Here is a 25507-nt window from a genome sequence, read left to right as displayed (position 1 = left end):
AAGAAATCTTTGGCATTCATGAACTGCAAATGGAAGGCATCCGATTATTGTTTCAAAAGCTGCTTCAATCAGAACACACTAACCATTGCTTACTTTTTTAAACTGCTTATTGAAAATCAGGAAATGGTAGACCTAAAGAGACATTTGAACTCATGCAGTTCAACTTACTTCACTGATGAAGAGCCAAGCCCAGAAGGTTTTCAAGTAGTGGAAGAGCCAAGAAGGGAACCTAGGTCTCCCAATTCACTTTCTCTATCAACTTTTATTGTGTGCTTTTATATTATAAAATAAAAGCACATTATAGGAAAATAGGAACTGGACAGGAAGTCGCTCATAATCCAATCATCATACTATAACCACTAACAGCATTTTGTTCCTTCTATCACATCTTATACGTTTCTCCTCCCACACTGTTATGATCAATCTTATTAAACTAACTTTCTTCCCAATACACAGGCCCTTCACATTATCAATAACACAGTCAAGGATAAAAAACTGAACACTGATATAATGTGGAATGCAATTCAGTATAACTTGAACTGATTATATTATCTTTACTAAGGACTGTTGCCCTCCAGAAAATTTTGCCCCTCTTTATTGAGACACAGTAAAAATATACAACAGTACCTATTAGTAGGGCTTGGAATCCAGATCCTTTTCACGGAGTGTTTAAAACAACTCTCAAGAGGCCTTGGGACACAAGTATCAAGCTACTTAACCTCAGATCAGTTCTATGTACCTACCTGGTGCATCAGGTACTTGAAGAGGAATGAAAGGATCAGATACACTTAGAAGTGGGAGGCTAGGATCCACAGTCTGCCCACCCTTCCTTTTTTCAGCTGGAGTTGGTAGGAGGGGAAAGAAAGGGTCAAGGAGAGAAAAAAAGAGAAAAGCAGAAAATAGCAAGTAAGTCTAGATGAATTTACCACCTAACAACCCAACAGCTCAAATTATAGAGTAAGTCTAAACTCTGAGGCAGAATAAAAAGGGATGAGAGGATATAATCCAATGTAATGGCAAAGTATCTATAATCTGGTCCTTGCAACATACTCTAAGATGCAATTAATGACAAAACTAGGATACTCATACATCTGAAATTCTAGTTTTTCCTTGTGTGGAAGCCTACAGTGATCTCTTTCAGAATTCCAATAACAATTAGTGTCCATATCACACATTTTGGCATGTAAACAAACACTGTCTATTTTGTAATCTAGCACATGTGTATAGGTACTTGTTAGCACCCATTACTCTTGAGGTCGTTTTATCACCAAATGTCTAATGTAGTGTTAGGTAGATAGAGAGCAAGAGACAGAAACAGACTTCTTGCCTATTGCAAGGTTACATAAACCCTGACGACTACATCTAACACACTATTGGCATTCGTTCTATATTTGGCAAACTTATACACCCTATGGAACATCAGAGCCTGAAGGAATCATAGGATTTTCTAGAATAATTTTCCAGAAAAGACAATGAAGCCTAGAAGTTAAGAGACTAGCCAGAGCTCCACCAGCAGACTCAGGATCAGAACTCAGGTCTCCTGGTTTCTACTTTACCATTCTTTACACTGCATTTTTAATATTGTTTATTCATTAATTACAAGTTTCATTTTTCCCTCTATAGAGTGGATTTTGAAAAAACTTTTTATTTTCAAATAATTACAGAATCATAGGAAGCTGTTGTAAATAAAGTCGAACGAACCCTTCATCCAGCTTCCCTCCATGGTGAGATCTTCTACAACTGTCGTAGTAAATCAATGACACCGGCATAGTACTGTTAACTACACTTTATTCAGTTTTCACATGCACCCATTTGTGAGAGTGTGTGTGTGTGTGTGTGTGTAGTTCCTTGCAATCAGAGCCTATGTATAGACTAGAGTAAGCTTCACCACAAGCAGCATACAGAACTGTTCCATCAAACAAAACAACTCTCTCGTTGTACTCCTTTACAGTCACACCCACTCCTTACTCCTGTCCCCATCTCTTGGAATTCACTAATGTGTTCTCAATCTCTGTAATTTTGTCATTTCAAAGATGGTATTAAAGTGGGTTTTTAAGCTTCTTTAAAGGTAGATGGAGGAAGAGAAGGGTAAAATCACTGTTTTTAAGTCTCTGAAATATTTTTAAATAAGACATGATAAAATATATTAAAAGAAAAAGAACAAATTATAAAACAATATATAATTCATTTTTGAAAAAAGTATACATGCAGAATTGAAATTATGGATATAAATAGTATAAAATGTCAGCAATGCTTTCTTCTTAGAGTGAGGTCATGAATTCTTTTATCTTGCTTCTAGTTATTTTCCCAAAATTTTACAAATGAATATGTATAACTTATCAACGGAAAAATATTTTAAATACAGTGGCACAATGTCAAGTTTTAGACGTCTGCCTCCAGTACATGGACACAGTTCAACAACACTTCTGCGGCTTTTAAAATAGTCCTTGTGCCATCCTTCCCGATCCAGTACCAGATTTCCAGCTTATTTCCTCCCTCGGTTGGTAAGCTTTAAAATCAGTGAACAGCCTGAGCTTGATTAGAAAACTTGCAGAAAATGAGGACACATTAATTTCTGGGATTTAGATATAATTTTCTTTCATTTGGAAAGAAAGAATGTGTCGCAGAAAACAAAACCTTCACATTTCTAACAAGAAAGAAGGCAAAATACCAAGTGTTCATTAAAAAAGGCTGGATAAAATGAGGAGGATGTGAAGACATTTTATAATGTTTAATGACACTGATTTACAAGATTCGGGAGATATGGTAATGACTACAGTTTCTGAGCTGGGCTTTCCACATACAAATCCCCATTCTGTTATTTTCCAGCTGTGACCTTGGGCAGGTCACGTGACCTCTCACAGCGATGGTGAGGATCACCTGAGATAATGCGCAAAAAAGCACTTACCCACTGGGCTTAGCCTGGCGCATGTCTCAATATATGTTCACTGTTATTACTGTCATAACTTTACTCAAATATATGTTTTTTATGGCTGGGGTCTTTAAGTCCCTTAAAAAAAATACTGCCATTTATGGTCTTCAAAGTAAGCATAAAGGGGGAGAAGAGGCAAAAACAAAAAACAACTCTTTAAAAAACAGCTCATACAGACAAATAAACAACAAAACATGACCATGTGTGACAAGTAAGAATTAGGCATTAAACCTGGGAGTGGATGAAAAATGATTAGGGACTCTGTTATCAACACTGATGAATCCAAGCTCCCAGCCTTTGGCAAAAAGCAACCCTTCTCATTCATTTAACAGACGTGTACTGAGCCAAACACTGTACTAAAAGCTGGGATGCAGTAGCAAAGAAGGCTCTCCTAGAGCTTATTTCATTCCCCACCCACCTTCCAAGGAAACTACATCCTACCCAGTACCACAGCTGGTTATTATCGTGATGCTCTACCTCAAGGACGATGGTCAATGCTTCATACATTTGGCACATTGTCAACTACGTGGCCTATCAAACTTTAAGCACTTTAAACTAGACCAGAACATCAATAAATTAAAATATTACCTAGACCAGAAAACAAAGCTAAAAATGAAAAATAACACAGAAAATTTTTTTAACTATTTAATATTAAAAAGCATACCTCCCAAATAACTTCAATACCTACTCCAAAATAATAACAATGAGAACATCATATGCAGACTTATGGGATATGGTTAAAACTTCAGTTTTTTTCTAATGAGGGAAACGCACACCTAACAGAAAGCACTCTCAATAAACAGTGTAATCCTCAAAGGTTGGGGTGGGGTGGCAATTGGAGGGAGAAGCAGGGAATATTGGAATATCTGTGAAAAAGCCCTCCCAGAGATTATAATTAGCCACCCTCCCCACTCTCAGGATGGTTGAAAACTACTGTTTTACTGGGAGAAAAACTCTAAATACTTTTATTATGTTTTTTAAAAGAATTTTTAAAAATTTGACTGTATATTCCTCTTGATATTGACAAAGCAAACCTAAGAAAAACAGGGAACTATAATCAAAAAGATAACATCGAAAGTTAAAGAATTACAAGACAGAAAATACAGGATATTTTATAAATCTAAGAGTTGTCTTTGAAAGATAATAAACAGAAGATCGCGAGCTCTTACCAAGAAAAAGAGGAACACAAACACATACAATTAAAATTGATGTAGACAAAGAAAATACTCTAAGATTTAAATGTATTGTTCTCTTTCATTTTAAAAACGTTAAAACTGCAGATGATTTTCTAGGAAAATATTACTAAATTTGCCTCACTATGTGGTAGAAAACATAAGGGAAGAAGTTCTAGAGCCAGACAGTTGGTGTCCCAGCTCTGTCACTTACTACCCATGTGACCCTAGAAAAGAGACTAATCTGTGCTCAGTTATCTCAACGGTAACTGACGTGGGGATGATGCACGAACCTCAAAAGGTTGTTGAGAGGGTCAGATGAGATAACACTCGTGTAGGAGAAATGACAAACTGGGGAAAATGTTTACAATATATGACATATGAAAAGCTCTTACAAATTAATAAGAACAAATGAACACAGAACATCAAAAAGAAAAAAACACCCCCAAAACAAACAAAAGGGCAAAAGATATGAACAATACAAATTCCAAAAGAAATAAAAATGGGCAGCAAACAATGTCCTGTCTATAGTCTCTGAGCTGGGATGAATGGGGAAATGGGAGCAAAAATTACTCTCATTCACGGCTGATGGAAAAAAATTTATATAGCATGCTTGGAGGGCAATTTGGAAATACGTACCAAAAGCCCTAAAAATACACATATCTTTTGATTTAGCAAATAATCCCCTAGAAGTTATCCTAAAGAAACTGTAAAGGATATAAACAAAAATTTAGCTTCAAGAATGTTTATATGGTGAAAAATGAGTAACAACTTATTCATCAAAGGGGATGTTAATGCACTGTTACTATTCTTCCATTAAAAATCATGTTGTAGATTAATATTTGTTGACATGGAAAATTACTAATTCCCATATAATGTTCATAAAATGAATAATAAACTGGGCTACAGAAAGCTCCTCCATAATACCCCAAAGCAAAAACTGCATAGGTACTCTTACACAATGCAATCAAAGTATATCCTAAGCAACTCTTGGGCAAAACAAGAAATCAAAATTGCAATTTAAAAACATCCAGAAAACAATGAGAATAAGAGAGCATGATATATCAAATATTATGGAGTAACAGCCAAAGTTATAATCAGAAATAAATCTATGAGGTTAGAAAATCTATTTATGCACCTGAAGAAAGCAGAAAGAACATATAAGGTTAAAAGCAAAAATTAATCAATATAGTTAAAAAGATCAATTTTAGAAGTATATCAAATTCCATATCTTACAAAGAATATATTCAAAACCTCATGTCCATTGCTGAGGAATTTATAATAGTAAAACACTGACATCAAATTAATGATTAAAAAGAGGTACTTGGTTAAATACATTAGGAAATATCCATATAAAAGAATTTAATGCAGATATTTTTAAAGTATATTTTAGTAGCTTCTTTAATGATGTGGGGGAAAGGTGCAAGATTTATCAAGTGAAAAAATTAAGTTTTAAAATATGACTATAAAGACGCATGTTATAGTCTCAAGTTGAGGCCAAAAATTGTGTACAAAATTGTGGTCACGTATTTTTGTGAGAGAGAAGATCTATAACTTTCATTAGATTCACAAAGATATCTGTGACCCTAAAAAGGTTAAATGCCAGTAACAGACATCAAAATGGGCTCCCTGTGCTAATTTCTCAGTGGTGAGATCATAGAGATTTTAACTTTCTTCTCTATGCTTTTCTATAAATTACTAACTTTTATATAATAAACATGTATACTTTTTATTAATAAAAGGGAAAATTAGTTTTTTATTATTGTTCTATAATTTTAAAGTCTCATTTAAAAAGACACCTCTCTCCCTCTCCGTAAGCACACACGCATGCACAAAAACACAGCTTAGCGGAGTCTCAGATGTAGGATAGAACTTCTAATTCTTAGAATTCTTCAAGTCATTCCAAAGAACCTAGGCAATTACGAGAGATCAACTGAGTGATGTTCATCAAATTTAGAAAGATTTGCTTAAAACACATCTGTGTGACTAGAGACAACAAATCCTGTATATTGCTGCCAGATCATCCTGTCATTTTAATTCAAGGTGATTCTAGATCATTCTCTATCCTTTTTTTATGAGAACTCTTTTGAGGGGGAAACATAAGTTACCACCAGGATTTGGGGCTCACTGACATGCTGTGGGGTGGAAAACAGTGTGAAGGTGACAACAGTGAGTCTTGTGTAGCAGGTGTCTGCCATACTAACCGGCTCCAGCAGGAAACGAGGCAGTGGCAAAAGCATCACCTTGGGTGGGCTGAAAGCCTGGGATCAAACTCTCAGCTGAGCCTCCAAGCTTCTCAGGATGTTTGCCTGAAAGGACAAAACACCACTCAGCTCATTCCAGTAGAGTCCCATGATGCATCCCAAGGGCACCCTCCAGACCGACTTCTAGACTTGACTCCTTTTACTGCACTATAGCAACAGCTCAGCTACTTAAAGGTCCTTGTCTAGGAGTCAGTGCAATAACTAAGAGAATAGCCAAGAAAATGAAGGAAGTTTTAAGAATCAGAAGAGATGGCACATCAGTTTTGCAAGATGAAAAGGGTTCTAGAGACCGGGGGCACAACAGTGTGAATGTAATTAACACTACTGAACTGCACCCTGAAAAATGCTTATGACTGTAATTTTTAGGCTATGTATATTTTACCATAATCAAAAATAAATAAAAAACAACAAAAATGTCAGCTAGTGCTAAGCCCTAAAGCTCAAGCACATTATTCAAGGCAGAATGCCTCCAGCTTTCACTCTGAGTCTACTTATTTTTATATAATTCTGAGGAGTTTGATGATCTGTTTTCCATGTTGGCAGCAGCTGAGAAGAGCTAATGAGAAGAGGGAGTGGTGGAGATGGCAGCCGTGAGAGGTTCTGAGGGACAGGCACAACGACAGCAGCTTCAAGTGAGAGCTAACAGCTGAACAAGAAGACAGGAAACTACTAAAAACAGACACAAGAATTTAAAAACTTGGCGGGGGGGGGGGGGGGTCACTTAATTGAGTGCAAAAATACCACCTTTTTCAATAGCCCCTGAAGGTATTTCTGTTTATAGTCTAGAACAATAACTGGCACAAATAACAATGAAATAAGTCAACAAGTTTTCAAAGAAAGTTAAATCCTGTGCCCTATCTTCTGTTTAAAAAGGCAAGAAAGTAATACAGATTTTTAAAAGATATCTATAAAATAATAGTTAAAGCTAAATGTTCAGTCAAGTTCATATCATTCACTTGGTTGTAATCGTTTCTTTACCCAGTGCGCTTGTCTACACTGAGGTACTCTTTTCAAACTGTACCACATTGTGGAATTTTCCCAGGGTGTGAGCTGCTGCTTTCCAAAGTGTGTAGTGTGTGCCTGTGTCTGTGTGTCCTGCCTCTCAAATCAGACTGTGGGTTTGAGGGCAGAAATGGCACCTTCTATTTATTTGATCTCCTCTCCATGGTCAGTCAAGAGCAATATAGAACTCTGATCACAGTCAAGGATTCTCATGGGTAAGCAGTTACAACTTTCTGGGACAATAAATCCACTTAGGACAAGGGAACCATCACACTCCTCCAAAAAGTGACTGTGTTTGATATTATCATTCTGATCTATGCTACTGAATTTTTCCTAAAACTTTCTCATTCTCCTTGTTGCCACCCACAGGCCAGGATTTCCTGAGGATGAAAAGACTTCAGTGCTCTGGTAAACATACAAAGCAATTTGCACTCATACTTCAAAATCAAGCCTTTGAGGGAAAGAAGACTGCAGCCTAGTTTTCACATGCATACTCCTCTCTAGAGTTAAGGTTCGAGAGTCACAAAAAGACACCAATTACTCACCTTCCCCCAGCTTGGCAAAGTCCTTGTTTAGCAGTTCTTCAGCTGTCAGTTTGGAAAAATTGTCATCATCGAAAGGATTCCATGTAGAACTTTCTGAAGGATTATAAACATTTTGCTGGGAGGTTCGAGGAGAGCCTGATGGAGTGGTGCTTGCAGACCTAGAAAGATTCCCACCCCCGAGAAATAAAAAGACATATAAAAGTTGAAAACGGTCAATCTATTTGGTTTCAAGATCAAATTCTTTCTGCGTCAGACCGTTATTTTCCACAGTGGTTTTCTAAAAGGGCTTTCCATGGCAACTGAACAGTTTCCAGAGACACTCTTTCCACTGCGTGAAATAAATATCTCCCTTTCTTTCACAATTCACTATCTCCCACTATCTCTTTAATCTTTTGCTTAGACTTTTGGTCTTGTCTGTAAGTCCTTTCAATTCAGGATCCTAAAGCAACTTGTTCTTAGGATTGTGCATTCTGTAGTGCCCACTATGACATCAGAATAACTGACCCGAGAGGGGCTGGGACTGATGCCTACTCAGGCTGCCTCCCACCTATTAGGATGTAGCATGCATAGAATTAAAGACCACCATCAGTTGCCATCATCACAGTTAAACAGAAATAAAGACAGATACCACTATCTTGTGCTTCTAGGTATCATTAGCTAATTTTCTTCTAAAGTCTCTCTTGATGCCCTTTGCATTTAGCTAATGACATCAAGATTTTTAACTTTAGAGTGCATGGTTCCAAGAAAGCTGAAGGTCTGAAACTGCATTTACTCAACAAACACTCATTGCGGTCTACTTTCTATCAGGCACAGAGCCAGTCACTGGATTTACAAAGGTTGATTAAGACATGGTCCTTGTCTTGGAGGAACTCACAGGCTAGGTCAGCCACACTTGCCAATAAATAACGATAGTACAGTGTGATACATGCTCAAAAAAAGGTTCAGACAAAATTACGTATGACACCAGAGGAAGGGTCAAAGAATAGGTAACCTCTGACACAGATCTTGATGAATAAATAAGTATATCCTCAGTGGACAAGGAGGACAGTGGCAGTTAAGCGACAGAGCATAGGATGAATAAAGCACTGGTGAAGATGGAGAATTGCAAGTCCACCAATGTGATACCACAGGCCTTGGTCTGTTAACTGGTGAGTTCAGATACTACCCCTCAGGCAATGGGGAGCCAATGAAAGATTTTCAGCATGGAAAGACATGGTCAGATCAAGAGTTTAGAAAATATTCTGTAGAGCATGGAGTGGATGAGAGAATGGAAACAGAGAGGCAAGTAGAAAATTATTTCTTAAGACCAGTATGGTTTATGCACCACAGGCAAATTCAGCTTCTTATTAAAACACAGACACACACCACTACATATGCATCTATACCACTTCACATATATCTACATACATATGCAAAGAATCACACAGTAACAGCCCATGGCAGACTTCACCCATAAAAGAAAGAAGGATAAAGGGGAAGCACCACATACTTGGACTTATTGAGACTGGCCTCAGCTGCAGCTGCCTGGAGCAGCTGGGTTGATTTGCTGGCAGGGACTCCAAAGACTGCACTGTGGGTTACATCACTGAGAATCCGCCTGTGCCCAGCACGCTGGGTCTTGGGGGATGATGGAGGAGTGAGAGATCCGAGTTTCTGCCCCTGGATGGCAGGAGGTGGGGTTGTCTGAACCTTTGGCTGTTGTCTTACTGGGGCCTGAATCTGCTAGGAAGAGAGATGAAAAATGTTTCAAAAAAAGGGGAAAGGAAAAACAAACAGGCAAGCATAACAAAAAATGCCACATGAGAGCTAACATGGGAATTCAAATGGCTGAGTTTACCAATAATGCCCAGAAAGAAAAAAAATAAGTTTTGACAATCTGAGCTGCAACTTTGGGACTGATACCAACATGGCATTTATCTGGTGCTTATACATAAATTTTAATCTTCATCAGCAACAATATACAGGGTAACCATATACAATTCAACCCAGAGCATAAGACTACAGAAGTTATTCCCAGCTCTAAAGATGATCTAGACTATATCCTAAAGGACCACTTTCTGCTTCCGAGGTCACACAGGAACTGGTTCGAACGTCTCCACAGCATTCTACTACCACAGCCAGAAGCCAATGAAGGCACATCTCCAGCTAAAACACATTTCAGCTGAATGATTTCTGCTACGAGATCCCCGACTCTCTGACATAGCTTAGACTACTACTTAGGAATAAGTTAGATAACATTACACTGTGATTAACAAATGGTAGTGCTTTTTTGTTTTGTTTTGTTACTACAGCTCTTTATTTCATTGACAGGATGGGTCTACGAGATTTATTTCTGTGGTAACCCCTGAGAAAATGTATAGCACTGGGGCAGTGGGATTAACTTCTTCCAATCTTCAGTATGGAAATGGCACTGAAGAACCAGGTAGAGAATATAACAAGAAAGAAGAAAAAATTTTAAAAACTCTTGATGATGACTGATCTAAGAACACATGGACTCTTGAGATGTGGGTCATTTTCAGAAGATAGGACAAACTGTCACTATAGAAAAACAAACAGGTGGGAACATCCTTGTGGCCACATGGTTAGTCTTTAAGCATAAGTCATGATCTACAAAGTGCTATATGAAGAAAATGAACAAATAACGTTTAGAAGGCCACCAAACCTTTTTCCTTAACTCTATCAATCCAAAGATAAAATGACTTAGAATGTTAAACATTTCGGGTATTTAACTATCCCTTCCCTCCAGTGGTTCATCTCAGATTAGGGCTGCCCCTCCATGGTGCAGCTAAGTTCCCACATTCTGTCTTCGCAGGTAGGTTCTGAGAGAGATGAGGGAAACCAGAGAGTCCAGCTACTTGGGCCAGGATGCTGACAGCCTGGGATTTTCTGTCCTTACATTGACTCAGACTTTGAATTTTATTGAGACAGGCTACGTGCATGTGTGAGGACACAATCACTTCACCAATAGGCTGAAGGACACAATATAAGCTTCTAGTATCAATCAGACTGAGGTTAGATGGGTAAAGCAGCTGACCGCATCTCTGAGGGAGAAGCAGAGTACTCTGTGAGGACTACAGCTTCAGCTCCACAACTTCCATCAGGGGTCCAGTGCTGTACCTACAAGAGCCAACCTAAAGCCAGTACCCTCAGGAACCAGAGGGGCTTTAAGGACAGAACTAGATTTGCTTATTTCTTGGAGTTTAAGACACTCATTACTCTGCAAAGGGTACTTAACTGTTGAGTTCCTTTTTTTTGAAGGGTCCAGACTTAGAAAATATTTTCCCCTGCTCTTACCTATTCTCTGTATGTGGCACATTGAAGAATAGATGCTTCCATCAGGAGCACAATTTCCCTATCACAGCAATCTACTAATACAAAGTGGCTCCAAACCCTTCATACTCCTCACAACAACCCTGTCACGCAGACAGCTTCATTTCCATTTAGAATCTAAAAATACGAACATTGAAAGAAACCTTAGAAAACATGAATTCCAACTGTCTGGCTTTAGAGGAGATGAAACCAAGGCCCCCTGAGGCTAAGTGCTTGCCCAAGGTCACAGGGTCAACTGGGGACAGAATCCACATCTCCTGACTGCAGCTCAGGACTCTCTTTTCTGCACCATGATGCCTCCTCATCCAAAGATGGGATTAGGGACGGGGAGCAGGGAGACACTGACCACAGAAGGAGAAGCAAAGGGAGACTCAGATGTCCACCTTGCTGAAGATTTTTTTTAAAAACAAAATACATAATTAAAGGTATACAATCACATCAAGGAATGTAAGACTATAGCGCAGAGGGGGGTAACCACCCAGACTTCATTCTATCACTCTAATACAGCTGTTTTTATCTTTTCGGTATTTTCCATTTAAGTTTCTTTTAAGTAGCTACTTCTCTTTCACATCTCTTTTAACATTACTTTATGAGTATTTTCTACTTTGTACAAACTTTCTAATTATGATTTTTAATGGCTGCACAGTTTGGTTCTTGAACGATTTACGTTGCTTCCATTCTTTTGGCTATTATTAATAAGACGGCAATAAACATCTATGGCGTGTGGCCGTTTTCCCTTTGCAGATTATTGCTTTAGGATGGCTGCAGGGTATACTTCACATTCACTCACTCTCTTCTCTAGGTAAGTCCTGCCTTGGGTCATTAGAGAAAGGGATGGTCAAAGCTGGGAAGCTCTCTGACTCCTGGCTGAAGCACATTCTGCTCTCACTCCCTCTCCATCCCCTCAACCAACTATCCCTGAGCAAAGTGCTCAAGGTACTTTTTCACCCAAGGAACATGGAGAAGTTCTACAATTCATTCACAGGAGAATGGATACTTTTGTCCAGGGAAAGCAGAGGGAACCTCATAAGCAGTGCAGTGGCAGTTGGTCACTCCATCACCCTGGATGGGCATTTGTCATTATCACCCTTGAACACAGAGCAGGAGTCTTTGGTTCTTGCCCCAGCTCTGCTGCTATCAGTCTGTGTAGCTGGGGTAATCACTGTCTAGTCTGGGCCTCAGTTTCCAATTCCATTAAATGAGGCAACTAGACTAGCTAATTAAGATCTTAACTCACTACACCATACAATAATTTCTTTAAAACTCTTTTTCCGTTAACAAGAGAAACTTTATCTCTTGTTAAAAAGACAGAGTAGATGTCTACCACATGCCTGCAGGAAGGCTGAGTTGTTTCTTTTTTTTTTTTTGAGGAAGATTAGCCCTTAGCTAACATCCGCTGCCAATCCTCCTCTTTTTGATGAGGAAGACTGGCCCTGAGCTAACATCTGTGCCCATCTTCCTCTACTTTATATGTGGGATACCTGCCACAGCATGGTTTGACAAGTGACACGTAGGTCCACACCCAGGATCTGAACTGGTGAACCCAGGGCCGCCGAAGTAGAACATGCGAACTTAACTGCTGCACTACCGGGCCAGCCCATGAGCTGTTTCTTAAACAAAGGTATAAAGACACTGAACACACTCTTAGCTGAGACTTAAAGAAGGCAATCTATCTACGGCACTGCTTCCTTTTGAAGGGATGTAGGTTTTCCGGTTTAAGAAAGGCAACAAAACTCTATCAGAAATCAATCCTCAGAAAGACAGTTTCTTACTTTTCCTTCGTTCATCTAGAAGTTGGACTCCCCTGGGAATAAGAGAGTGGCTGTGATACTGGATCTGTTCGGTATGTAAAACGCCTTTTTCTATCACTATCACTCAGAAATATATGAGAACAGAATTAAGGGCACTCATTAAAGGCCATAGCGCAATGTGCCTGAGGATGCTGAAACGGTAAAGGTCAATCAGGAGAGGATGCAGGGGTTCTGATGCGACACTCAGCCACTATCCAGAAGTGGACACGTCCAATTTCTAAATTGACAAGATGGCTGAAACATTACTCCAGATGCTCTGGTGCTCACAGGGATTAGGCCATGGTAAATAGCCCCAGCAAGCAGACCCTTGAAGGGTGCTGTACGTTAGACTTAAATGAGGTGGTGTAATGTTGTTCGAGACGAAGAATAAACATAACACTGTCAGGACTCAGGGTAAAGATGGGGACCCACAAGAATCCAGAGACAGGAAAGGCCACAGTAGTCAAATAGCCCCTTGAAGAAGGGAAAGGGATTAGCTCTAATCCTGCCTAGGTCCTTGACTGCTCAACACTTGCCCTGACAGAGACAATGAACAGCTCTTTCTGCCAGCCTAATTTTAGAGTGATAAATAATGTTCATCTTCATTAGCAGCCTAGAGTCATTTTTTTAAAACTTCTACCTTCTAGAGAATATCTCATCTTTTTCTTGGATATATCAAGAAAAGATCAAATGTTTTAACCACGAGGGTGAGGAAACAGCCTAGCCCTAATCCAGAGGCCTCTCACCAGCTACTGCTCTTTCTCACCCTTTCCCTAGCCCTCACTGCACGCTCCTCTCCTGCTTTTGCACTCTGAGCCCTGCGTGATTCTTACTGCTGGCTCCTGGGCCGGGGGTGGCTGCGGGGCTGTGGTCTGCTGTGCCTGGGGCTGCTGTACTGCCGCCACAGCAGTTTTCTGCTGCAAGGCAGCCTGCTGAGTCAGCAGCTGTTGTTGATGTAGGGTTGTGGCCAGTTGCTGCTGTTGCTGCTGCTGCTGCTGCTGCTGCTGCTGGTAGAAGTTCTGCATCAGCTGCTGTTGAGAGCTTCCTTGGGATACCACAGGGAACTGGGCAATCGCTGGTTGCTGGGTTGCTGGGTGTACTGCCTGAAACTGAGCAGGAGAAAGCGGCAAGAAATGAGGAGGTGAATAAAAGCCTGTCTCAGAACGAAATTCCACAAACAACAAATGTCTCAGTAACAACTAAGACCAGTGCTGTAGCCAAAGGCAAGGGTAGGTAGAAGTCTTTTAGTATGGCCTGAAAACTCATGAGGGGAACCTTAAGGCATCAAAATAAACACAGCAGCACCTTACACTGCCAGGCTGCATCTACTGCACTATCCTGCCTCTTGCACTGCAGGCTGGCTTCCAGCTGGGTTTCTATGCCCGGCCTAAAGGCATCCATCTGACTACACATCTTGTGACTCCACATACTGGAGTGTAACAGAAACTAATAAATGAGCTCCCAATCACAGAAGTAATGCCTTTTATAAAGAGATTTGGATGTAGCCAAGATTAAAATGCTTCCCTACATGAACAGGAAGAAGCAATGATGACATTGATAGAATAACCTAAATGTTAACCCAGCTATTAAGAGTCATCTCAAGTCTTTCTGAAAATTATTTCCCAATAGCTCTCTCTTATATTAACTCTCCCATCTTTAGACATTCAAAATATTCAGTATACTCGACTACACTTAATGACATTTATCTTATATTGATAACTAATTGTTTCAAGTTATATTCTCTTCTAAACTTCCTAAGGATAGGGATACTTCTATATGTCTCTACACTCCACAGCTAAGGACTATGTGCTGGGCACACAGAGGTCAAACAGAGGCCTACTGATGAACAAAAATCAAGATCTTATCTTTGAACATCCCAAATACTAGTACTTAGTTATAGAGTTAACTGAGAGGATACTGTTTGCCTACTGGGACAAAGTTAAAGGGTTAACAAAGAAGCAGATGTCGATAAATAGCTGCCTATTTACAACCACAAAATGCTGGACAACCAAGTGTTTGTCAACAGTGGATGGACTGAATAAATGAGCTATATTTCCTTAAAAGGGAACACTCTCAAGTTGTAAATAGGAAGGAGGGCTACCTCTATATATGGGATGGAGGGGATAGAATTTTACAGACTTAATTTTGAAACCACGTAAGTGTTTTACATTTTCACAAAACAAAATTAAACCAAAACTGAAAAAGCAGTAACTAAAAATCAAAAGCAAAATAAAGAAAATAAACCTGTGTATCAAACTGATAGCCAAACTCCCCAGGAAATAGTGAGCTAAACACTCTAAGGGAAAAAAGGCAAAGAAATCTTAAACTGTTTTCAGTAATCATATTGGTATTGTTATCTTGAAACTATAAATCAATTAAGTAATTACGTTAATGTTCTTAGGAATCAAGATTTCCAGATTAAAAAAACAGAAATATAAAATTCAGGAAGTCAGACAAAAAATCCTGTAATTACAAATCTGAATTAAGGATATAAATTTGAATTCATGATGTATATTCTATTAACGAACCAAAAAACAAAACAACATATATTTCTTAACAGTCCACTGAAAAGGCCTAAAACCAATAACCAACCCATTAGCAAATGAGTATCCCCAGCACTAAGACTGTGGTCTCTAAATACCGTTTCCATTAAAAGGAAATGGAGATCCTTAGAGAAATGGCTGATTCCACGTCAAGGGCAGAATGAGCCTGGAACAGCTTGTCACACTAAATGGCAAGGAAACCACTAAAGACTGCTGGAGTCACCACCAAAGGACTCATGAGCCAATTTTAAGAGACATCCATTGGCCAAAGTTGGGACAATTTGAGCATCAAAATAAATAAAAATTTTAAAACATCAATATCTGGAAACGTATCAAATATGTTAAAATCCATGAGTTCATAATGATACCAAAAGAAACAAAACAAAAACATTGTTTACCCTTTGATAACACTAGGAACAAACACATTATTCTGAAAAGTGGTAAACACAGGGAAAGAATCAATCAGCTTTTCCTGCCTTTCCTTACAAACAATACCTTAGGGTAATAAATAGTTGATGAAAAAAGTTCTTCATAGAAAAATTCCAGCCCTAAGTGAAGAGGGAATGCCAGAATATCACCATTTTGCCATCCCTAATGAATTACTGGACTTAGGAAATGATCAGCAATGGCTGCTAAGCTGATGGGACACATTAAATGAATAGATCAGACAGACAACACCAAACTCACCGATTGATCTTAATGTTAATAAAAGAGAGGACAACCAGACATGATATGCCTCCTGATATGATGCAACTGGAAGAACAAAGAACTCCTAAACTGAATTGATTATTGAGCATGCCTCAAGAAATTACCAGTTTACACCGAGGATGGAGGAACATATTACACGACACCACAGGGAGGAAAGCAGCCAAATCCAGAATGTGGAAAATTCTACAGGACAAACGACGCAGTTTCTTCAAAAAATTAAATGGCAAAGGAGGAAAAAAAAGATGGTGAAGGTACCTATGGATAAAGGGAGGACTTAAAAGATATATCTATAATTATAAAATGAGTATGTTCATAGTAAAAACTGAAAATATACATTAAAATAGGAGAAAAAAGATGTATCACAACTAAATAGAGTATGTGGACCTTATTTGGATCCTGATTCAAACAAGCCAACTCAAATTATGAGACATCAGAAAGTTACTGGATATTTGATGATAATAAGAAATTATTATTATTTATTTCAGTATGATAATGGTGTTGAGTTATCTTAGAAAAAAAGAGTCCTTAAAAAATAGCTTCCTCGCTGAGGTTCCTCAATCATGTAGAGAATTCCCCGTGGCCTGAGAAGAAAGGAGAAAGGAGAGCGAGCGATCCGGTGATTTCTCCACTACGCAATGCTTTAGTATTTACATCTGTGAGAAGCAATGACACAACGGTAAACAGCTGACTTCCCAGGGCTTCCCAAGGAAGACGCCTGTACCTAGTGGGCGTTCTCACAGTGACGACTCAGATAGCCAAAGCAAGGGTCAGACTTTGACCACCTTACCTGCTGAGCCTGGGCCTGCTGCTGCTGCTGGTAGAACGTGCCGGCTGGCTGCTGTGATGGTGGCGGTGGCTGTTGTTGTTGCTGCTGCTGCTGCTGCTGCTGCTTGAGGAAGAGTTGCTGCTGGTGCTGGGGTGTCGCCTGGGCCTGAGTAGGCAGACCCTGGGCCGGAGTGGAAGGCGGCTGCTGTGGGGCGGGTGGAGCCTGTGGCTGCTTGGGTTGAGACTGTGGTAGAGGTTGGCTGGGTGGGGGCTGGGTTTTCGGTTGGGGAACACTGGCTAAAAGGCCAGGTTGATTGCTGGATCCTGCAATGAGAATAAACTCCATTTAAGGGCTCAAAACTTTTTAAGACAAAAATGGCTTTCTTTCTTGCCAAAGCAAGAAAGAGCGGGTGATAAGTGGACAGATAATCCCAAGATCCATGTGCTGCTCATCGTCCTTGCACCTGGAAGGTCCTTCCTTCTTGCCAAACTACAGGCTTCCTACTTTTCAAAACAAGGTTCAATAACAGGGTTCAAATCTTGCCTCCTTCAGAAAGTCTTCCCTTATTCACCACCCCATTTAGTCAATTACTCCTTTAGTCAGCACCCTGAGTATCTACATATTCAACTGGCCTTTGATGCTACTGTATATAAACACAATCTTGGCACTTGTTGGCATGGTTGCAGGATAAAAGCATTCTTTGATGTTTCACATGTAGGTTACACAATCTCAGTCTGGATGCCTTGCTGTAAGTAGATGGCCACTAAATTCACAAAAAGTAGCTTCCAGGTTGGGGAAGTGATGGCTGAGTTCAGTTACTTGATAATTTGGATCGATCCTCTTTATGAAACTAAACTCAGCCATCTCATTAGAAACAGAATACCAGAACATGGAGCAGTGACAGATACTTCAAGAGACAGAACATTAAAGAAACAATGTCTCCATGTCAAAAAGAGGTGAGTCTTCTTTCTTTAAAGGCAAAGAGAAGTATACGAGATAAAGAGGTAGGTATGGGATGAATGGACCAAACCACAAAATCAGGGCCAAGACTAGAAAAAAACAGAGACAACAGGCTTCAGTGGTCTTGGAGATTCTCCACAGAATTCAATGAGAGGTCTCCCCTTTTGCCAGCCTCTTGCTATACAATTTCAATGGCAGCTCACCTCCTGTTGCTTAAGGAAAACCATTATTCTTTATGCGCCTCTGCATTCTATTCCCAAAGTAAAACCAGGCTTTCCAAGACTTCTCTATTACCCATAGTAACAAAGAGGTGTACCAAATTTCAAATCAACCTAGTTACTGACCTGCAGCCTGAGGTGGGGGCTGAACTGTGGCCCTCTTTCGAGGTGTCAGGGCTGGCTGGATGGGAAGGATTCCTGGGTTCGGCTGAGTCTGCCCAGCCTTAGGCCTCTGGCGGGGTGCAATTGAAGTCTCTGTGGTGGGAATGGGATCTGTCAGTCTAGAAAAGGAAAAGAAAAAAAAAGATTCATGTGAAAGAGTCGGAAAACAGGGGAGTAGACAGAGTACATGATGGATTAGCTTTCCCCTCCATACTCATCCAAACCTTCCAGATCCACTTAACTGACATTTCCCAAACAGTGTTCCACAGTTATAGGTACTTAGATGTTATGAATAAAGCCTTCATGGGTAAATAAGTTTTGAAACACTCAATAAAATATATCAAGCAGATTTTTTTCCAGCAGAACTTTTCACGTGTGCATGTGCATGGAGAACCTCAAAGAGAATACTATATAGAATGTGGTGTTTCTCAAACTTATTTGACCTTGAAACCCTTTTACCTAATTTCTAGGATTTCCCAGAATACACTTTGGGTGATGATGCAAAGAAGGGTTTAAAGCAGTTGGTTTTCAGATGAAGAGGGAACACAAATTTGGTTAGAGCTAGCTGTCAAAATGGTCTCTCTACAATAAAAAGCATGTAAAATGAGTGAATCCAATAAGGGATCTAGTAGAAGGAATAAGTAAATAATTCAAGGTAAAGGATTTGGGAAGTATTGACAGGAGCTCCATTTCCTCCAATCATATACTCCCTTTTTTCCCATGGTAATAAAATTTTTAGTTGTTGTATACCTTAAATTTACTCAATGTTATCTATTAAATATATTTCAATAAAAAAATTTGAGCTGAGCATAGGGTCACCTAGAGTAAAAAACACATTGCCCTGTCTCTCTTGCAATCACGTGTGGCCATATGCCTAAGTTCCGGCCCTACATGGGATATAAGCAGGTTGTTATGTGGCAGTTTCTAGAAACATTAAGAAATAACTGGTGTATGCCCTTTGTTGCTCTTCTTCTTTGGCTATTCTTTGATCCTGCTGCTTGGAACAGGGATGCTGCCATATTGATCCATGAGGTCATGGCCATAACCATAGTGACGGTAGAGTTGTGAGCTTGAAGAGCCTGGGCTCCTGAGAGCTTCATGGAGTGGAAATGCCATATAGCCCTGGACTACTTACCTCCAGACTTGGTTTACTTGAGAGAAAAAAATAAACACCTGTCTTATATAAGCCACTGTCATTTTGGACTTTCTGTAACTCACAGCCAAATCTAATCCAAATTAATACAGGGAGGACTGCTGTGCGGTCTGCTTGCATCTCGTGATGGTGCTAAAGCCTAGTGGTGACTTCCCCTAATTTATAGAATCCAGGCAGCTGGCTACTACCTAACTCAGATCAGAGTGGTTGTCTTTTGAAAATGCACTTTAGAGAGCGTAGCTGAGGATAAGGCCAAAATAAACAAGTTTCATGGATATTTCCAAAATATGTCTGGCACAGCCTCCATGAAATGCAAAACAGGAAGCAAAGCACCTGGCCCATGTCCTTCCTCATGACACACCTCCCAGGTATGTCCATTCTGGACCCTGAAGCTTTTCACTGTCATCCTGCTAGAGGGATGCTCTTGAGCTGGGTGAAAAACTGAGAATATAAAAGCTATCGCATTTGGGGAGGCTGTAATCTAGGGAAGAGAGGTGGGAAGGAAAATAGGACAAATGTTGGGAAAGATAAAGCTAAGGCTGAGGGAGGTGAACAGACTTCTGTAAAACCAAATGCTAAGAACTTCCACATTGGACTTCTCCCAAGATAACATGTTAGAGACAATGGGATTTGAAGTCAAAGAAACCTCTGTCTGAGCTTCATTCCCCACTAACCAACTGTGTGGTAATAGATACGTCATTTAACCTCATTTAGCCTTGGGTCCGTCATGTGTAGAATGGAGAAAACAATATCCACATCATGAGGCAGGTGTGAACATCAAACACATCAATGACTGTGAAACCATTTCATAAACTGGAGAATGCTCAAAATGTTAGTTTGTATGGACGTCGATAATGCTGTGAGAAATGCAGACCTTGAAGCCAGGAGATCTGGCTCTAAGTTGTCACACCTGTGTGATCTTGGGCAAATCACTTAACCAAGAGTAAAAAAGAGTGTGGATGCTGAAGTTCTGGTTCTTATTCTGTTTTGTTTTAAAGATTTTATTTTTCCTTTTTCTCCCAAAACCCTCCCAGTACATAGTTGCGTATTTTTAGCTGTGGCTCCTTCTAGCTGTGGCATGTGGGATGCCGCCTCAGCATGGCTTGACGAGCGGTGCCATGTCCGCGCCCAGGATTCGAACCAGCGAAACCCTGGGCTACGGAAGCAGAGCGTGGGAACTTAACCACTCTGCCATGGGGCTGGCCCCAGTTCTGGTTCTTTTAATCTCATATTGACTAACTACCTTGGGCAATGTACTCATAATTCTGAGTCTGTTTCCTCGTCCGTAAAATGAGAATGACAACAATGACCTCACAGGTCATTTAAGGGAAAAAACCATCATCTTATTTATGTAAAGTTCCTAGTATGGTATCTGGTATACATGATGCCTCAATGAATCATGGCTACTTGGAAAATAGGGTTAGAAAGAAAAACTACCTCTCAGAACTGGGGAGCAAATACGATAATGTGAATGAAATCATCAGAAATCATAGATAAGACAACTTAGACCCAAATCTCTTGGCTATAAGGTCTGTGTATTCTCGCAGCATTATTGAGGTCCATATAAACTAATAGTTTGGACACTCTACAGTTTATAAAACAATTTCATAGTCATTGATGCATTCGATGTTCACGTCTGCCTTATGATGCAGGTATTACTTTCTCGATTTTACACAACAGAGTACCATGCAAATGTTAGTGGCTACTATTGTTTTTATAAATGTGTGTGCTTTGTGGGAATGGATCCTTGCCTAGCCTCAGTACCTACCATTTTTGGGCCTAATACAAGAAGGCCATAAATCCAAAATACTAAGTTAATTAAATCAGCCCCCAAAGCAATTCCCAGAGGTGAGCATGGCAGATTTATCTAAGAAATAAACAGACCACAAAGTCACAACATGGATATAGTTTGCTAAGTTTATTAAAAACCAAAGTCTCATTACTTTAGAGCCACATCAGCAGGCATTCTATAAATATTAAAGAATTTTTTAAAATACAGAAGTTATTTTACTGTTCTTTTAAAATTCACATATTCCCATCTAGGGTACTTTGTTGACAGTTTGCTGCTAACATTTCCTTGTCCTGAAGTGTGGTAGAAAAAAGAAGAGTATAAACATCTCCTTGGCCACCCTGGGAATTTGCCATTTAGAAGGCACGGCAGCCAAGAGGATGTGTCCCGCAGACCTTCAGCTACAAACGGGGCAAGAGACCAAGTGCCCCAGCTGCTGCGCTCCCGAAATCTACCACATTTGCCCTGGGGCCACGCTTCCCACAGCCTGCCCCTGGGGCTGGGATATTAAGCCAGGCCTGTTCCTGGGAGACAGGGTGGCCTACCGGGCTTGAGGACTCCCCAACACCTTGGGTGAACCTTCCTTATATTGTGTGGCAGTTTCTAGGTCACTTCCATCCAACTTCTCCTTCCTCTCTCTGAGTCACACTTACATCGCCTTCTGCTGGCTCTCCCAGCCTTCCCTGGACCCCCGGCTCCCTCCCCATTTTCTCTCACAGGGGCATTTCCCCAAATAAATCCTAGCTTCTTTAATCCTCTCTTGGCATCTGCTTCTTGAAGACCCTAGGTTACACAGAATGTGACTAGCTGAGACCCACAGGCTCTTTTACTGTTTATGGATTCAGTGCTTTGATCTGTACTTTCCTAACGTGGCCAGAGCCACAGAAAGTAAGAAAGAAAGGGAGATGGAGGATTAGGGTAGTGAATGAGGCTAAACAAAGGCCAGGTCACATATTTAGGACACTTACACTAGCAATATTTAAACTCTGCTGTTGCCTCATCTCTGAATGCCCCTGAGCCTATTCCCAAGCAAAGGAACCAGCTGTGGAGTTCTTGATTCTCTTTCAAATGTAGATCACTGTATTTCATTATATTCTTCTTTGCACTCCCAAAGAACAGTTTCTGCCTAGGGGAGACAGAGCTTGCTTGCCTGTTCTGCCAGCCTCTGGCCATGGCAGTATAAGAATGTAGAAACACAGGCATCCTCCCCTGCTACTGCAGCACCCAGAGCAGGACATGTGCTCACTAAGGCCTTTCTTACCTGGCCTTTGGCTGGGTCTTTTTTGCAGCTGCCTCACTGGCTTTCACTGGTTCAGGAAGCTTTGCAGGAATGGGAGAGTTCTGTAGAATTGAAAAGAAATTAAAAAAAAGGACATCACAGACTTCTTTGTAAAATAATAACCAGCATGACTGGGCTGATGGAAATACATATTGGAGTCTTCTGGAGCAGCTTCTAGGCCCTGGGTCTCTGGCAGAGGGAAGGGAGGTTAACTAAAAGCATATCCCACTGGACTCAGCCCTAGTAAGGGAGGCAAAGTATCTTGAGAAGAGGACAGAGCAGCCCGCATGCAGCATACTCCTCCCCCATCATTCTCAACCTTCTGGACCAGGCTAAGCACACTGGGGCTTGAACTCAGTACCCTTCTCTTCCTACAACACAGCTTAGAAGTGATGTCATGGAAGGAATGGGAAAGAGATGTCTTTACTATTACTGTTTAAGTTCTCAGCTAGATCTTAGAGAAGTTAAAGCTAACCAGTGTGCCAAAAACAGGGTGCGTTCAGTTAGAATGCTGGGAGAAAACCACAGCCACAGTGCGTTTGGTTGCTGAGCCAGCACCTCTTGCCAGTATGTGAGGCACTACGCAATCCAAAGCCCAGCAGAGCTCCTCCAGCTTGGATTCCGCACCATCTAATGCTGCCTGGTGAGGGAGCACTAGCTGTGCCTAACCAAAGACAACTGCTTACCCTGGCTGAGAAAGTGCCACATGACCTGAGACTTGTGAAGCTGACTTCTTAAAAACTAGTTACCCATATGAATGCTTCCAATTATATTTCACCTTATTTTACTTTATGAATGAGAAAGTGGGACAGCAAAAGAAAACACGGTCATGTTAGGTTACTGAAGAGTATCCCTCGTTTTAATCTGGGAAACCTGACAAACGGAATACTAATAATCAATCTGGCTTTTAGGAGGGATGTCTCATTTCCTTCATGTTTCCAGTGGAAAGAATTTCTGCTAGAAAATTTCTCCTAGCTTTGCTTTTACCCTCCAAGCGTTCGTCTCCTGAGGGAGAAGGGTAACTTATTAGTCTGATAAGACTGGGGAAAAAAAGAGAAGCTCCTCTGGTTCACCCTTGCCCTACTTCCTTTAGGGAAGAGCCTGTCCCTCAGGAATCAGGCGCTCACTGTTCAGTCACGTGGAGCTAATGTTAGGGAGCCTGACTGGTCAAGCTACGTTCTTTGACGTAATCTTATCAGTAACAAAGGCAATATTCTAAGCTCCATCTGATGATTCCTACAACTGATTCCAAACATGGGAGTGAAAGAGGACTGTTATGTATCAGCACCCACGAGCCCCAATAGTGACATCAAAAGTTCATTACTGGAGAAATTAGGAAGACAATTTCAGATTAGAACTTATTTCTTATGGCATCTATTAGCAAAATATTTAAGAGCTGGATCATATTGTGACATGAAAAATATGCCAAGCCTGTAAAAAGGGTGTTTGGAAGCACTGTACCCTGAAAACTGTGAATGCAGAGTTTAGGATTACTAAGTGTAGAAAACATTCCTACCTGCTGTGTAGAGCAAGACAGAGGAAAATGAGTGGGAGTTACAGATGGCCAACAGCAGAAACAAAATCAAGAAAGCTCTGGTGCAATGAAGGAGCAGAGTGACAAGGGGCTTACGTTCCAACAGGCATGGGGGCAAGTCCACAGCCTTGCTCAGGCAAGCAGCCTGCCTAATCACCTCTGGGCAACTACAACAGGCACCTGGCTCTCAGCGAACTGTGAAGTTGACAAGACAATATGTCAGTCAATCTTCACCCAAAGTGTTGAACTCAAACCCTAGGGCATTTTTTTTTCAGTGTAACTGACTCAGTTTTATAGTTAAATTCTATGGGAAAATTGGATTCCCTTTATGGCAAGTGCTTCCTGGTTAGTTTTGCTTGGATGCCCTCTACTAGACAAAGAAAGGGACATCCATATTCATTTACACAGCTGATTAACACCCCAGGAATTCTAAAAGACCATTAGATAATGTTTACTTTCCCTAAAAAGCACCTTTCCCGTACCTGTACATTTGGAATTGGGCATTCCTTCTTGAGTAGTTTAAATGAGAAGTAGGAGACCTGGTAAATATCCGGCCTTTTGTCAGGGTCTGGTTCCAACATATACCCTAAGACAAACATATGTAAACTGATTAATACAATCCTAACAATTATTACACTAGATAGGAAGCATAATTTCTCTATTACCAAATTTTTATTTCTCATAAAAGTCAGACAGCACAATTAGCCCTTTTCCTCCCCTCTCAGAAAGGGAAGCTCTAACTTTCCTAAAATTCTTAATATCCACAAGAAAATTAAGTTTTTGAATTGTAACAAAGATACTTGAAGTTCATATTCTGTGCCTTGTACAACAGAGACTCAAGCTCTCAATATGAAAATTAACACCTTCATATTCTGGTACCTAGGAAGTAACAAGGTCTTGCTTCTGGCCTCCTTAGTTCATAATACCTTGCTAAACAAATGATTATTCTTGATAATTATAACCAAAACTCAAACGTCAAGAATTTACTTATGATTCTTTTGTTGGAGATATTAGCTGGTTTCCAGTCGAAAAGAAATTACAAAATAACAAATACATCTCTACTTTTACCGTGATCTATAAATCACTTGTCTGTTTCCAGGTCCTTTAAGCTTCTGCCCTTTCTGAAGCTGGAAAAATCCTCAAGAAAAGAAATCTTTGAGAAGACACACAAACATATACATGTATATATACAAATAACAATCAAGGCAATTTATTGCAAAGGAATCAAATGAAGGGTTTGGACATGAAGTTCGGAAAATAGTGATGAGGCTGCAGTCTCACGTAGGACTTGCAGAAGAGGTAGGACTTGAGCTGGTCCTTGACGGCAGGAAACATTTTAGTCAGTCAGGGAAAAGCAGAG

At 40.3% G+C, this 25507-nt stretch overlaps 1 protein-coding gene and 1 long non-coding RNA gene across 22 annotated transcripts in view; one reads left to right on the top strand and one right to left on the bottom strand.

Annotated features, from left to right (window-relative positions):
- The window catches only part of AAK1 (AP2 associated kinase 1), a 165521-nt gene that overhangs the window by 33119 nt on the left and 106895 nt on the right, over positions 1 to 25507 (bottom strand). For 13 of the 20 annotated variants that reach the window (XM_014731107.3, XM_070235343.1, XM_070235345.1 and 10 more), the window contains exons 9-17: positions 24630 to 24733; positions 22596 to 22675; positions 18357 to 18511; positions 17074 to 17375; positions 13869 to 14144; positions 9405 to 9637; positions 7916 to 8073; positions 6309 to 6413; positions 744 to 839 (exon numbers count right to left, since the gene is read on the bottom strand). In XM_014731107.3, coding sequence (XP_014586593.2) covers positions 744 to 839; positions 6309 to 6413; positions 7916 to 8073; positions 9405 to 9637; positions 13869 to 14144; positions 17074 to 17375; positions 18357 to 18511; positions 22596 to 22675; positions 24630 to 24733 — 1509 coding nt within the window. The remainder of the gene's footprint in view (positions 1 to 743; positions 840 to 6308; positions 6414 to 7915; positions 8074 to 9404; positions 9638 to 13868; positions 14145 to 17073; positions 17376 to 18356; positions 18512 to 22595; positions 22676 to 24629; positions 24734 to 25507) is intronic. The other 7 variants (XM_014731108.3, XM_070235346.1, XM_070235348.1 and 4 more) reach the window with 3 other exon arrangements.
- Positions 6011 to 8061, top strand: LOC111768071 (uncharacterized). 2 transcript variants are annotated; one of them, XR_002800092.2, is made up of 3 exons: positions 6011 to 6147; positions 6915 to 7000; positions 7740 to 8061. It is a non-coding gene; the product is annotated as an uncharacterized lncRNA (long non-coding RNA). The 2 variants fall into 2 exon arrangements; XR_002800093.2 differs by having other exon boundaries at positions 6022 to 6147; positions 6912 to 7000.

This window comes from Equus caballus, chromosome 15, assembly GCF_041296265.1.
Source record: "Equus caballus isolate H_3958 breed thoroughbred chromosome 15, TB-T2T, whole genome shotgun sequence".
Taxonomy (NCBI): domain Eukaryota; kingdom Metazoa; phylum Chordata; class Mammalia; order Perissodactyla; family Equidae; genus Equus; species Equus caballus.
Note: the sequence above shows the minus strand (reverse complement) of the source record. Positions and strands in the feature narration are given on the sequence as shown.